Source organism: Cajanus cajan, chromosome 8 (assembly GCF_000230855.2).
Source record: "Cajanus cajan strain Asha chromosome 8, NIPB_CcT2T_4, whole genome shotgun sequence".
NCBI lineage: Eukaryota > Viridiplantae > Streptophyta > Magnoliopsida > Fabales > Fabaceae > Cajanus > Cajanus cajan.
Window position 1 is genome coordinate 50,885,712 of NC_138524.1, and position 14,876 is coordinate 50,900,587.

A 14,876-nucleotide genomic window follows, 5' to 3' on the forward strand; every position below is an offset into this window, starting at 1 on the left:
ATCTAGAAAATTTATTTATTTTTCTCTTGAGAAATTTATTTCTCTTTTACCATGTGTTCCGGTATGCCTAAAAGTCCCATATCGCTTAGGATTCGATGCTAATGGTAGTTTATAAACACCCTTCCTCTTTAACCCATCGAGGCGCCTTTTCAAGGACAAAACCGTGACGGCCCAACGAGCGCCAAAGTGGACAATACCTCGGATGCGGTGACCTTAACGATGACAGCGGACTTACGGTAGGAACATTGACGCTAGAAGGAGGGCCCAGGCCACTCTTGCCCCTAAGCATCGACTGGGGGGCTTGTTCCGGTATGCCTAAAAGTCCCATATCGCTTAGGATTCGATGCTAAGGGTAGTTTATAAACACCCTTCCTCTTTAACCCATCGAGGCTCCTTTTCAAGGACAAAATCGTGACGGCCCAACGAGCGCCAAAGCGGACAATACCTCGGATGCGGTGACCCTAACGATGACAGCTGACTTACGGTAGGAACATTAGTGTACTAACCGTACTTCGCACCCGGGCTCTGAGCCTGGATTAGCAATACAAAACAACCCCGGGCACGCACTGCGCGACGTCAGCCCGGTATTTGAGCAAATCACACCCGAACCCGAGGATCTCGCCCCAGACCAGATCCGCCCTTCAACTATATCATATCATATTGCAATATATTATACTATAAAATATCTTATCTCAGGCCCAAGGCCCAAGGCAAACCTAAACCACCCTAAGGTACGTGCATTATATATATGAGACTATTATTCATGCAAACCCTAACTTTGGCATCGGAGTCTCTTTTGTAGGTACCTCCCCCATCTTGGAGCACCAATACATCAAGCAGAGGAGGCTCGCTGATCTTACTGGACGGATCACCCCTACGGTCAAATTCTGGTAAGAACATTTGGCGCCCACCGTGGGGCCAATCAAGACAACTCTTATTGGCCACCTGCATGGTTTCTACTAGAAGCCACATCAGACGAGCAGCAGATGATGCAAGCCACTCAACTACCATGGACAGCGACGCTGCAACCCTGAGGCGGCTGATCGACCAAGTCGAGCAGATGCGACAACAGCACGACGCCGACCTCCAGAACATGCGTGCCCAGCATGAGAATGACCTCGCAGCAATGCGAACCGCTAATGAAGCAGACCTCGCAGCGTTACGCGCCGAGAATGAGCGCATCCGTGCCCAGCTCCCTCGACATCACTCCAATCAACCTCCGCACGACAGTGACGATCATGAGGAGGAGACACATTCAGCCTCCCAATCCCGAGCGACGACTAAGGCATTGACTTCACGACCTGCCACGCACCAGTCTCATGCATCAACACACAGAACAGGGCAGGGTACCAGCAGGGCCCCCACCCACGTCTCCGAGGGCCAAGAACCCTTCCGCCGTCATCCCTTTGTGGATGGCATCATGGAGACCCCGCTACCCCGCGGGTGGAAGCCCCTCCACCTTGACCGCTACGACAGCACCACGGACCCCGACGAGCACATAGACTCGTACACAACTCAGGTAAACCTTTACACTAACAGCGACGCTATATTGTGTAGGGTTTTTCCGACCTCACTCAAGGGACCTGCGCTTCATTGGTACACCCAACTACCAGCCGGATCCATCGACAGCTTTGCCACCTTGGTGCGGCGATTCATGGCACAATACGCCACCAGCCGGCCTCACCACACAACCTCGGCCGCCTTGGCCAACCTCAAGCAGAACGACGATGAATCTCTGCGAGCTTTCATGGAGCGCTTCTCCAACATCTCGGTTCGGATCCAGAATCTAAACCTGGAGGTCGCCCTGCACGCCATGCTCATGGCACTGAAACCCGGATTGTTCGTCGACAGCCTATGCCGCGATGCCCCCCGCGACATGGATGAACTGCGTGCCTGCGCCGCCGGCTACATTCAGATGGAAGAGCACTCGGCCTTCCGCGACCAAGTTCGCGGGAAGGGCCCCGCAAAACCGGAACAGGGCCACAAAGATAAGGTAAAAGTCAATAATGACAGCCAATTCAAGAAGCCGGCCAAAGCCAACAGAAGCGGGAGGTATGACTTCTACACTCCCCTAAACGCCCCGAGAGTCCACATCCTGGAAGAAGCCAATAACAATAACCTACTAGCCCTTCCACCACCCGGCCACACCCCCAACAGCGCCGATAAGTCCAAACACTGCCGGTACCACAGGAACTACGGCCACACCACTAACGAGTGCCGCACGCTCCGGGACTGCATCGAAGAACTCATCCAGGCAGGCCACCTCGGCCACTACATCCAGCGACAGCCAGGTTCCCGAGGTGGCTCTGGAGGCCGGGGACGCGGGAGAGGCTGCGGGTCAGGAGCTCGCACAGACTTACCCACAGGGTCCCAGCAAAATGCTAATGGCGCGGTACAGGCCGAAATAAGTCAGGAGACAGACTCAGCCCCCTTGCGGGGAATAATCAACACAATCGCAGGCAACTTCGCTGGAGGAGGCGCCAGCAGCTCGGCCCGGAAAAGACACCTTCGAAGCATCAACTGCGCCCACTCCACCGCCTCGATCTCGCACAAGAGGTCGCCACCGATCTCCTTTTCCGATGAGGACTATGCGAGAATCAGCCCTAACCAAGATGACCCCATGGTCATCGTGGTAGAGATCGCCAACTAGGAAGTACAAAAGACACTCATCGACCAAGGGAGCTCGGGCGACGTCCTGTACTGGCCAACATTCCTCAAGCTTGACATCCCCCATTCTCTAATCCAGCCACACACAGAGCCCCTAGTTGGCTTTGCCGGCGAACGGGTCCACACCCGCGGATACGTGGACTTGCTGACAACCTTCGGAACACCTCCAAATACAAGGAGGATCATGGTTCGATACCTCCTCGTGGAGGCCAACACCTCCTACAACATCATCATCGGGAGGCCGACCCTAAACCACCTCGATGCGGTGGTATCCACATCGCACCTCACCATGAAGTTCCCAGGGAATGACGGAAAGATTATCTCCGTCAGAGCAAACCAAAAGACAGCTCGGCAATGCTACGCCGAAAGCCTGAGGATCTCCTCATCCGGCAAGGAAAGCAAGGGGAGTCCCTCCACCGCTCCCCATTAGATTTCGTTCCCCCATTAGTACAAACGAAATCGTGCACTCTTTTCCCGCCTCAGTCCCAAACTGAGAGGGTTTTTAATGAGGCACGCAGAATCATTTAATAACATTCTCCATTCTGCGCACCTATTGCTTTCTTAACTACTGCTTTCTTACCTACTGTAAAAATCGAAATTGAACCACCCTCATTCGCGTAAATTCGAGGTCAAGCACGAACCCCGGTATTCTCGTTGAAGGTCGAGTACGAACCTTAATCCAATCATTCGCGTAAATCCGAGGTCGAGCATGAACCCCGGTATTCTCGTTGAAGGTCAAGTACGAACCTTAATCCAATCATTCGCGCAAATTCGAGGTCGAGCACGAACCCCGGTATTCTCGTTGAAGGTCGAGTACGAACCTTAATCCAATCATTCGCGCAAATTCGAGGTCGAGCACGAACCCCGGTATTCTCGTTAAAGGTCGAGTACGAACCTTAACTCAATCATTCGCGTAAATCCGAGGTCGAGCACGAACCCCGGTATTCTCGTTGAAGGTCGAGTACGAACCTTAATCCAATCATTCGCGCAAATCCGAGGTCGAGCACGAACCCCAGTATTCTCGTTGAAGGTCGAGTACGAACCTTAATCCAATCATTCGCGTAAATCCGAGGTCGAGCACGAACCCCGGTATTCTCGTTGAAGGTCGACTACGAACCTTAATCCAATCATTCGCGCAAATCCGAGGTCGAGCACGAACCCCGGTACCCTCGTTAAAGGTCGAGTACGAACCTTAACTCAATCATTCGCGTAAATCTGAGGTCGTGTACGAACCCCGGTATTCTCATTCAAGGTCAAATATGAACCTTAAATCAAACACGTTAACCCGAGGTCGGACATGAACCCCGACACTCTCGTTAAGGACCAAGTACAAACCTCGACGCCTTCGTAAAAAGTCCAAACACGCAAATCCGAGGTCCAATACGAACCCCGGTATTCCCATTCAAGGACGAATGCGAACCTTAATCCAATCTCTCACAAACCCTAGTCAAATCAAACATGTAAAACCGGGGTCGAGTATGAACCTCAGTATTCTTACCTAAGGTCGAGTCCGAACCATAACCAAATCAGTTTACTTGAAGAACCCGAGGCCGAGGTCAACAACAAACCTCGACGCCTTCGTAAAAAGTCGAGTCCGCACTTTCACCCACCTTAGTTTGAGGTCGAGTACGAACCTCAATATCCCCACTTAAAGGATGGAGTCGAACCTCCGTTAACCAGTTCACCACAAAGTGAGGACAAATGCGAACCCCCAACACATAACCCGGAGCCGAGCACGAGCCTCAATATCCCCACCTAAAGGTCGAATTCGAACCTTCATTATATCGCTCACCTCACACCGAGGTCGAAGTACAAACCTCAAGCATGAAAATCCGAGGTTGGATATGGACCTCAAACATGTCACTCCGGGGTCGAATATGAACCCCAATATCATCACCTAAGGTCGAGTTCGAACCATAACTGAATCATCCACTCAAATCCAAGCCCAAGTTGCGATACGCCCCATTCCCAAGTCGAGCATAAACCAAAACCGAGGTCACGCACGGACCTCAGAACCTTCGTGAGCAGTCAAGTCCGTTTACACAAATACGAGGTCGAAGGCGAACCTCAAGCAAGTAAAGCAGAAATCAAGTGTGAACCCTGACGATCACGTCAAAGGTCGGATACGAACCTTAATGAAGTCGCCCCACTCAAATTTACAAAAGGAATATAAGCCATAAGTGCACCTAAGGCCAAGACTAGAGCCATCACCAACCCGCTTCACTTAAAGCCGAGGTCGATCTCTAACCCCGACCCGGCCAACGCAAGGCAAAGACACCACCATGCACAAAAAACACACAACAGACGCCAAGCGAAGGCCTAAAAACAAACAAACAAGTAAAACACAAGACAAGTCCAGAGCACACCAGATGCCTTAGAACACACAACTGTCGAAAAGTCAAACGTAGCCGCGAAGGAAGAAAAACACATACATATATAAATTCAAATTTACAACCAGTTCGGCACATGAAACAAAGAAAAAGGAAACAAAAATTACAAAGACAGCCTAGGCGGAGGCATTTTCACTAGAACTGTGGTTCACATCGTCCTCCTGAACTAGCCTCCCAAAGCGGACCACCTTCTCCACATGCATGGAAGAAAAGTCGAACCCGGGAGCAAGAAGCCGTGCCTGACGAGTAGCCTTCTGAAAGCCCCTTTTATGCTCCACCACGACAGAGCACTCCACCTCGACGAGCCGCCCTTCCGTGGCTGCCTTCCCCGCTGCCAGCTCTGCGAGCTCTACCCTCAGGGCAGCAATCTCGTCCTCCCGGCCGCCCAGAACGACCTCACTGCGGAGACGCTCCTCAGTCGTCGCCGCCAACTCCCCCTTGAGAGAGGTCACAACATCCTCCAGGGTCCGCACCTGGTCATGGGAGGACGTCACCTCATCCTCCAGAGAGCGGACCCGCACCCGGGAGAAAGCGGCGAGCTCCTGCAGCTCCCCCACCTGAGAAGCATAAGTCTCATTAGATCGCAACACAATCTCAAGAGACTTCTGCACCCGCGCAAGGTCACTACGCGTAGTCCGAAGCTCGGCCTCCCGCCGCTTCGCCTCATCAAGGGCCGCGCTAAGAGCCTTGTTATCCTCCCTCAGGATCTTATTCGCCTCTTTCCATGGCTGGAGTCGGCCTCTCACCTTAGCCAGCTCCTGCTGCTGTTTAGCTAGCTCCTGCTGCTGCTTGGCCAGGTCTTCTCGCTGCTGACCCCACTTGGGCTTCCAATGGCTCATTATGCCCATCACCCTCTACAGCATGACCTAGGCAGCATCGAAACTGTCCTAAGGACCGACCCTGTCAATCAATCCCCGGTCCTTGAAGCTCAGCGATTCTTGAGGGATGAACCTCTCCGCAGTCACCCCCGCGCTCCACAACGAATCCATGTCGGCGGAGGCACTCACGTGATCTAACCGCACCTTATCCATCCCCTTCCCAAAACGATGGGATAGGTATTGGGTTTGGGGAGGCCCATGCGACGAGCCCACCTGCGGCGCTGAATCCGCGGCAGAGGACGGGGCTCCCTGCTCAGTACCCAAAGAATCCACTTTAGGGACCCCCGGCCCCGCCTGCAAAAAACAAATCCCACGTCAAAAAATAAACAACGTGACATACGAAACCACAGAAACAAGAAGACAAAACTTACCTCAGCAGCATGGGCGACCAGCCCGGCAGCCTGCACCTCAGGCTTAGTGACATTTCTTGCCTGCAAAAAATCACCCAGGTCGGACAGCCAGACAACATAACAAAAAATAAAGGGAACGTTCGGGAAAGACGATACTCACCACCTTGGCAACTCGGGCAGCCTGCCCTGCAGCCCGAGACTCCACCTCGGCAATGCCAGCCCCGCCCTACAAGGGAATCCGTACCGTCTCAGCAAGCTAAAACGAAGCTAATACGGAAGATGCGGGTAAATAGACAGAATACTTACCTCGGCGTCCGGCGCAGCAGGCCCAACACTATGCGCCGCCTCCCCCATAACCACCGGTGTAGCCTCCGTAGCCGGAGGACTCTCGGTGAGATCCATCACATCCACAACCCTGGAAGTTGCCTCCTCGGCATCGCAAGGGGCGGAGGTCCCTCCGACTTCCTTCTCCCCCCTTTTCCTCTTCCGGTGGGTCTTCAGGGGGTGGCATCCTCCTCCGGAGGCTCGGGAACCTCGAGCTCAGCAACATTGTAGCGATGCTTAAGCTGACGCCACAAGTTTCTCCCCATAATGCCTGCAGAAAAGAAAGCAAAGCACATCAATAAGAAGCAACCACACAAGCCCCAATAACCTACCAGAACGCGTAATACTCACTCTCTAGGCCTCTCTCCCTGTAAGGCGAATTTGCAAGCGACAAAACAAGCTTGCAATCCAACAGATGAGGGAGCGCGACAAGATTTTTAATTGCAGCCGCCTCCGCGGCCGTCACCTTCAGATCCCCCAAACCGTGAAACCTAGACGGCTTGGGACACCAATAAAACGGAAACCTCGGCAAATCGCCGAAGTAGAACACCTCATCTTTCAAAGGGTCAACACCCACAAGGGCGACCCGGAAAAACTCGGACTTGAAATTTTTATACGATTGGGAGTAGGGAGTAAACAAACCCCCATCCCTACTCCCGCTCAAAGACAGAATACCGTAAGGCAGAGCGCCCATCTTCAACTGATAAAAATGAAGAAAGATGCGAAGGGACACCTCTATACCCAGAACTGTACACAGGACCTGAAAATCTCTCAAAAAACCCCAACTATTGGGATGTAACTGGAAAGGAGCCGAGTTGATAAAATTCAAAAAATCACACTCAAGCTGAGTGAAGGGAAGACAGATACCCAAATCCCTAAAAAAACATTGATACACATAGAAATGTGGGGGATCAGTAGACCTCCCCATGTACACGCCCTCATCGGCCTGACAGGGCTCCAGCCGAATCATATGGGAGATGGAAGAATCGCAAACCCTATGCGTTCTCCAAAACACATTTACTTCAAGGAAAGAGCGAAAAATGCTCTGAACCTCAGCCACCTCGCGTTTAATCCAGTCGTAACCAGGAACGCCTGGCTCCGGGCCTCTAGGCGGCGGCGGGTCTTTCTTCTCAACAGTGACCCTTCCGGCGGCCACCGCCTTGCCACGCGCCTTGCCCCCGACAGGCGCAGAAGATCTAGCACCACTTCCACCAGCCATAAAGAAAAAAGAGAGGAACACCCAGAAAGGTCCCGAGAAAAAGAGAGAAGAAACGAATAAAAAGGAAGTACTTGGTACTCCTCCTCAGAAAATAACCCTAACGAGAAAGGGGTCACCGGAAACAATGACGGAAGCACAAAGGAGAAGGGTGACGAAAGGAAGCAAGAAACCAAGAAAAACTCTCTCGTACTCGAGAAATCAGAAGGAAAGCAAAGAGTAAAGACGAAAAGGCGCGAGTAAAAGAAAAGAAAAAGCTTTCCCCCAAAATTCAAAACCGACGCGACACGTGTCGGTCGAAGGGCACACCTAACGACACATTTATTGCAAAACCATCATTACACAACCGTCACTGCCCTTAATGCGTCACTCAAACGTCTCCAGGACACAAACAGTTGCGACACGTGGCAGACCTTCAGTTAGTGTATGCGCAAAAGCCACTCCTCCCTTAGCGAGCCCGGTCTTAGCTACTCGGCCTACGGCCTTCAGAGCTCGGGGGGCTAGTGTACTAACCGTACTTCGCACCCGGGCTCCGAGCCCGGATTAGCAATACAAAACAACCCCGGGCACGCGCTGCGCGACGTCAGCCCGGTATTTGAGCAAATCACACCCGAACCCGAGGATCTCGCCCCAGACCAGATCCGCCCTTCAACTATATCATATCATATTGCAATATATTATACTATAACATATTTTATCTCAGGCCCAAGGCCCAAGGAAAACCTAAACCACCCTAAGGTACGTGCATTATATATATGAGACTATTATTCATGCAAACCCTAACTTTGGCATCAGAGTCTCTTTTTGCAGGTACCTCCCCCATCTTGGAGCACCAATACATCAAGCAGAGGAGGCTCGCTGATCTTACTGGACGGATCACCCCTACGGTCAAATTCCGGCACCATGCTTAATATTTTATTACATTATTAGATAATATGAAAATACATAATTTATTGTACTTTCCAATTTTGTTAAGATAAATAAACTTCTTTTCATAAATCTTATTTTATTTTTATTATTATTTTCAAAATTAACTTAAACGTCTAGTTCAATTGATATAAACACGTTAGTTCCATTAAATTAAAAATAATTGGCTTATATAAGGATTAATAAAAATTTATCAAACAAATATAAAATTGATAAAATATAATTAATGTTCCATTAGTTTAATAAATAAAAATTATAAAATAAATTATATATATAAATATATACACCAATAACACATGAGATCAATTATTGAAAATACGTTATACCATCTATCTTCGATTATGCTCGTACTACTATGGGTAGATATCGCTTATTTGAGGAGACATGATTCTATTATTATATATGAATATGATCCCACTATGAAAAACTGATTCAACAACAACCATATTTTGAAATATTTTTATTTTTTTAATGATAAATTAATTTTTAATATAAAAATATTTATTTAAAATATATCTAATTATACATATATATTTTAAAATTATGTTAATTAGATATGTATATAATAGTTTATCTTAAAAATCAATTCATTTAGATATTATAAAATATTTTATTTTAAACATCAATTAAATAATACCTTGCTACTTATAATTTATTTAAATATTTATAAATGAATATTATATTAACTCCATTGATTATTTTAATCCTTGTCTTTAATTTTATTATATATAAAAATTATTTACCTAATATATTTTGAAATTATTTTCATGAATCTTGTTTTATTTCAATTGATATTTTAAAAGTGAGGCTTAATCATTCGATTCAATTGATATAATCGTGCTAGTTTCATTGTTTAAAAGCAATTGACTTATACAAAAATTAGTAAGAATTTGTGAAACAATTATAAAATGAAATATTTTTTAGTAATTTAAAAAAATTATTATCCTTTGATTTTAATTTATTCATAGATGATCATAGTATTTAACTTATGATATATACACCTCCTTTTTATTACAATTACACCTACTTTGTTTAAAAAGGCTAAAATTGCTGATAATAGAGCTCAAATCCATACAAATACTTACGTGGAGAAAATCTTAAGTCTTCCCCCTTAACTAATTGGGCAAACCACCCGCTGGTTCTTTTTGATCAGTTTTTAATACATCACAATGCGTTTCCTTGCTTTTTTCTCTATCAAATAGAATACGTGACTGTTTTAACGGAGTTTTTTTTTATTCGCACATTTATTTTAAAGTTTCATGTTGAAATAAAATTCCAACACAAATTAACATATTTTATAACTAATATCTGGTTTTAAACTTGATATGAAAATATTATGATATAACTTGATAAGATTTTAAATTAGTATTTTATTAATGATTGATAATTAAAAAATAAAACAAGGATAAATACATTTTTTGAATTTTATATCTTAGATTTAAGATGAATAAATATATTAAGTTAATTAATAATTTATTTAAAATGTTAAATTTTAATTTATAAAAATAATATTTTAAAAGAAAAGTGTTATAATAACACAGGTGTAACTTTTACTAAATATTACATCGCTCAATAACTTTATATTAAATGTGAATTTTATAAATTCAACCGTTAGATTGAAAGTTTTTTACTCTTAGATCATATATACAAAATTTTACATGAATTCAAGATGATTTGATACTTCATTCTTGTAAAATAAAATTGACGTAACATATACATTTCAAAATATATTAAAATATGAGCACTTTGATTACCTTCAAGTTGTTGTTCAATTTTAACAAACTTGAAATAAACATATAAAGTGATATGAACTTTCAATTTAACGGTTGGATTTACAAAGTTCACATTTAATATAAAGTTATTAAACATGTAATAGTTAGTAAAAGTTATATCAGTGTTATTATAACCCTTCTCATTTTAAAATATAAAAATTATTATTTAAAATTTTAAATTTATAATAGATAATTTAAATTGTATCATTATATTAATTTTAAATAGAAATAAGTAGATTGTTAATTATAAAAGTAAGTATATATAAATAAAGATTAATTAAATATAATTATTAAATATATTATTATATTTTTATAACGGTTCGAATACACCGAAATGAGAGGGATCCAAAGATAGTATAAGTATGAGATTGTATATTTGAGGATGACTTAAATGAATTAATTTGTACTACCTATACTAACAATATACATATGCCTTTCTGTAGCTTATCTCATAAGAACTCCACAGTTAAGCGTGCTTGACTTGGAGTAATATAGGGATGGGTGACCTTCTGGGAAGTTTCCTAAAAATTGTGTAATTAAGGACAAAACATGCTGAAAAGTGAAGTATTGTGAAATAGAATCCTTGAGAGGCCAAATATGAGTATTTCGTAGTGACCGAATTTGCAACGTCTATAAAATTTAATAAAATAAAAAATAAATCTTTAGCGACCGATTTATTCGGTCACTATTTGGTCCCCATACACTTCAGCGACCAAAATCATTGCAACCATTTTGCGACCGAAATTTTCGGTCGCTAAACCAAAATTTTTCGGTCGCTAAATAACGACCGAAAATTTTTAGTCGCTATATAGCTTTGCGACTAGGGTTTTTGCGACTACTTAAATTCAGTCGCTAATTCGGTCGCTAAGGCAAATAGCGACCGATTTTAGCAATTTAGCGACCGATTTTGGTGGTCACTAAATCCAATTTTTTTTGTAGTGCGATTGGCCTCCAATTCTGTGTATGTTGTATGCCTATGTATGAGAGATTTTCCTCAAATATGTATGTTTTATATTGTAATTGTATGATTTGAGGTTCCTATTGGTTCCTGTGAAAAGTCCTAAGGGAACTTGTCGTGATAATTTGTGAAGATATTGATTGATGTGTAAATTGAGTGATTTGAAATATTAATTGCATGTTATAGAGCAATTTTATCAATTGTATATGTGTTTATACTTAAAATTGGATGTGGGTAACTTGTAGTCGCTGAAGAGGCGTGATTTCCAAGGAGGAAGATCACGTTCTTACTCAATGAGGCATGTTGGGTTGCTCAACAAGAAGCCTAGGAGGCTCAACTCGCTCAACTAAGTGTTGGTTACTTAGTGAGAAGCCCCAAAGTGCTCAACACACTCAGCTAGATGTTGGTTGCTCAGCCCGTGGTCAATGATTGTACTAGATGTTGGTGGCTCAACTAGATGTTATTCGCTCAATAAGAGGCTCCAAGGAGCTCAACTCGCTCAATAACTATCAGATGGTTATTTTACCCTTGTGATCTTGATACTACCCTGTTACTAATGACTAGTTGATATATTTTAGAATGTACATGGAATATGTGATACGTGAAGTGAGATCATGTGTATGTTATTGCATCGAATTTGTTTGACATGCATCATTCACATAAAAATATGTTTTAAGGGTACAATATGGAATACACTTCCAGGGAAGGCTCCCTTGTGTAAAAACTTGGGGATCATACCTTGGGATAACTTAGTTTAGATATCCTAGTCTTTCCCTCATGTGCATGAGATGTATCTTGGACGATTTAGTTATCCCGACCAAACCTTAGTAACATATATTTCTAGTGAGAATGAGTAGAGGGTGTGACTTGACATGTACTCATAGACTACTTACTCTATATGTATTGTTGGTGATAATGCACAAGATTGATTTTTTTAATAGCGCCACATGCATGATAACATGTAAATCATGTCCATTGGATGTTGCATTATAATGTAATTGTTATTGTTTAATATGATATGACTGAACGGTCGTGGTTATAATGTTTGTTTGTGTATGCTATATTTTTGTGTGCTTGTTTGCATTTGGCTATCTGGTTTACATTCTTACACCATAAGCTAGAGTGAGATGTTTCTCACTCCCTTTGCTTTGTGGTATTTTCCTTAATTGTTATGTAGGTGATCATCAACATGAGATTGAAGATGTTGGTGATGAGGCTTAGGCTTCAATGTTGGATTTTTCTCTAATAGGACATGTGACATGGAGTATAGCTAGCACTAGATTAGGATGTTATTTTGTTGATTTATTTTGGAAAACATTAGTTTTATTTTCTTGTAATTCAGTTGATTATGTTATTTTGTTAAGTAAGGAATGTGATATTTTCTACCTGAACATGTTTGGTTTTATTTATAAAGAATTATTTTATTCAATTTTTATCTTTTATGCATTATGGCATGCAAGGTAGAAGGTGTCACACACGCCTAAGTTGTTCTATATACCTTAACAGTGGTACTAAACTTCCATAAAGTAAATGGAAAAACCTGAGAAACCAAAATAAGTTGTTAAACATGTTTCCATTGCCTATACTTGATCTAAAGAAGACAAGTAAGATGTTGTCATTCGATAAGGCCAAACCACTTAGATTAGTCACCACTGTTGTAGGAGATCTTTATCAGTTGATATGCATGATGGTGTATTAATTGTTTAAAGTTGTTTATGTTGTGATTGAAGTTGTTTATATTGAGAATGTTATACATGTTGCAAGTTGTACTAGCAATTGAAAGTTGTGACTTAAGTTGCTCAATTGTGTTTTGAAGTTGATTTAGTTATTAAGTTGCTTAGTTGTTTTCAATTGATTATTGGAATATTGTTCTCGTTGATGTAATGCTTTAAAGTTTTAAAGCTAACTTGATGTTAAGTTGTTTATATTTTTCTTCGTTGCTTTTAAGTTGACATGTTGCTAAGTTCTATTGTGTTGAAAGTTGCTATCTTGCTATATGTTGTTTAGTTTAAAGGATTGTATTGCTATGTTGCCATGTTGTGGTGTTGTTTAAGTTATTGTGTTGTTAAGTGTTGAAAAGTTGTGTTGTCTATATAATAAGTTGTATATTGAAAAAGTTGTTAAGTTGTAAATTTATGTTGTATGTTGTTATGTGTTGCTAAACTAGACATTGGGTCATAGTTGTGTTGATCTGTTGATATGTTATTTTCTTTCACAAGCTTACCCTTTCTTTTTCTTATGGTTGGATTGCAATGACCCTACTTGATATGTGATTAGGGCAAGATTAAGCTAAATGACTTACTTGGTGAAGGGTCATGTTGAAGAAGAACTAGTTTGAGTTTACTACTTTGATATAATATGGTTGTGTATAGAGGCTTGATCGGTGATAGGTTATGTTTTCAATACTTGTATATTTTGATATAGATTGTATATATGCACATGGTATATATGTAAACCCTTAAGGAGCATTATGTTTTCCATTATATTGGCAATAATTGTTTTAAGTTTTTTGCACTCTATACATGTATATGTATTATGAATATTCGGGTAATTGTTAGATGAGAACACTAGTGTAATTAATTATTTTAAATTTTTCACTACGTAGAATCATGTTATACTAAGGATAATGACGTGGCAAATTATTACAACATTACAATAAGATAAAATTATATTGAATATAAAATAATACAATTTCATAATAAAAATAGTTATTTCTCAATAAAAGTAAAATAATAGTATAATAAACATTTAAGATATGATAAATATTTTTAAAATAATGATTAATATTTGTAAAAAATGATTATATAAATTATAATTTTCAACTAAATATAAAGAAAATAAAAATAAAACTAATAAATGTATATAAACATTATTAATAAGTTATAAAGAATAAAAACTTAATAATACACCAATCCTATAATTTCCAAAAAAAAATACTACTATGATAATATATTAATAATATTAATAAAAAAATAGTAGCGGATTAATACTATAAGTTAAAAAATAAAAAAAAAATTAGTAAAATGATAGTATATTAATAATCTAAAGTGAAAAACCATATTATAAAATAAATATATAATAAAAAATTATAAAAATAAAAGTATCTTTAATTATATATGTGCGAGTATTTAAAAATACGAAATTAAAATAAATTTAGAGATTTCTATTTTCATTGATATTTTAAAAATTAAAAAATAAAGATTTATTTAAAAATAATAAATTTTGAAACAATTATTTAATTTTTTCATGAATTTAAAAAGAGAAAAACAACATTTGTATTAAAAAAATATATTTGAATAAGAAAAAGTAAAAAAAAAATTAAATATTTAATAAATATTTTTTATGTTTATTTAATTAATATAATTGTGTTAATATTTATTTTAATTATTTGACA

At 41.2% G+C, this 14,876-nt stretch overlaps 1 protein-coding gene across 1 annotated transcript; it reads left to right on the plus strand.

The window, feature by feature from the left end:
- Positions 1–1,009: 1,009 nt before the first annotated feature.
- LOC145950511 (uncharacterized) lies at positions 1,010–2,650 on the plus strand. Its single transcript, XM_083061601.1, has one exon. It carries the CDS (start codon positions 1,010–1,012, stop codon positions 2,648–2,650), a length of 1,641 nt encoding a protein of 546 aa, XP_082917727.1.
- Positions 2,651–14,876: the final 12,226 nt, after the last annotated feature.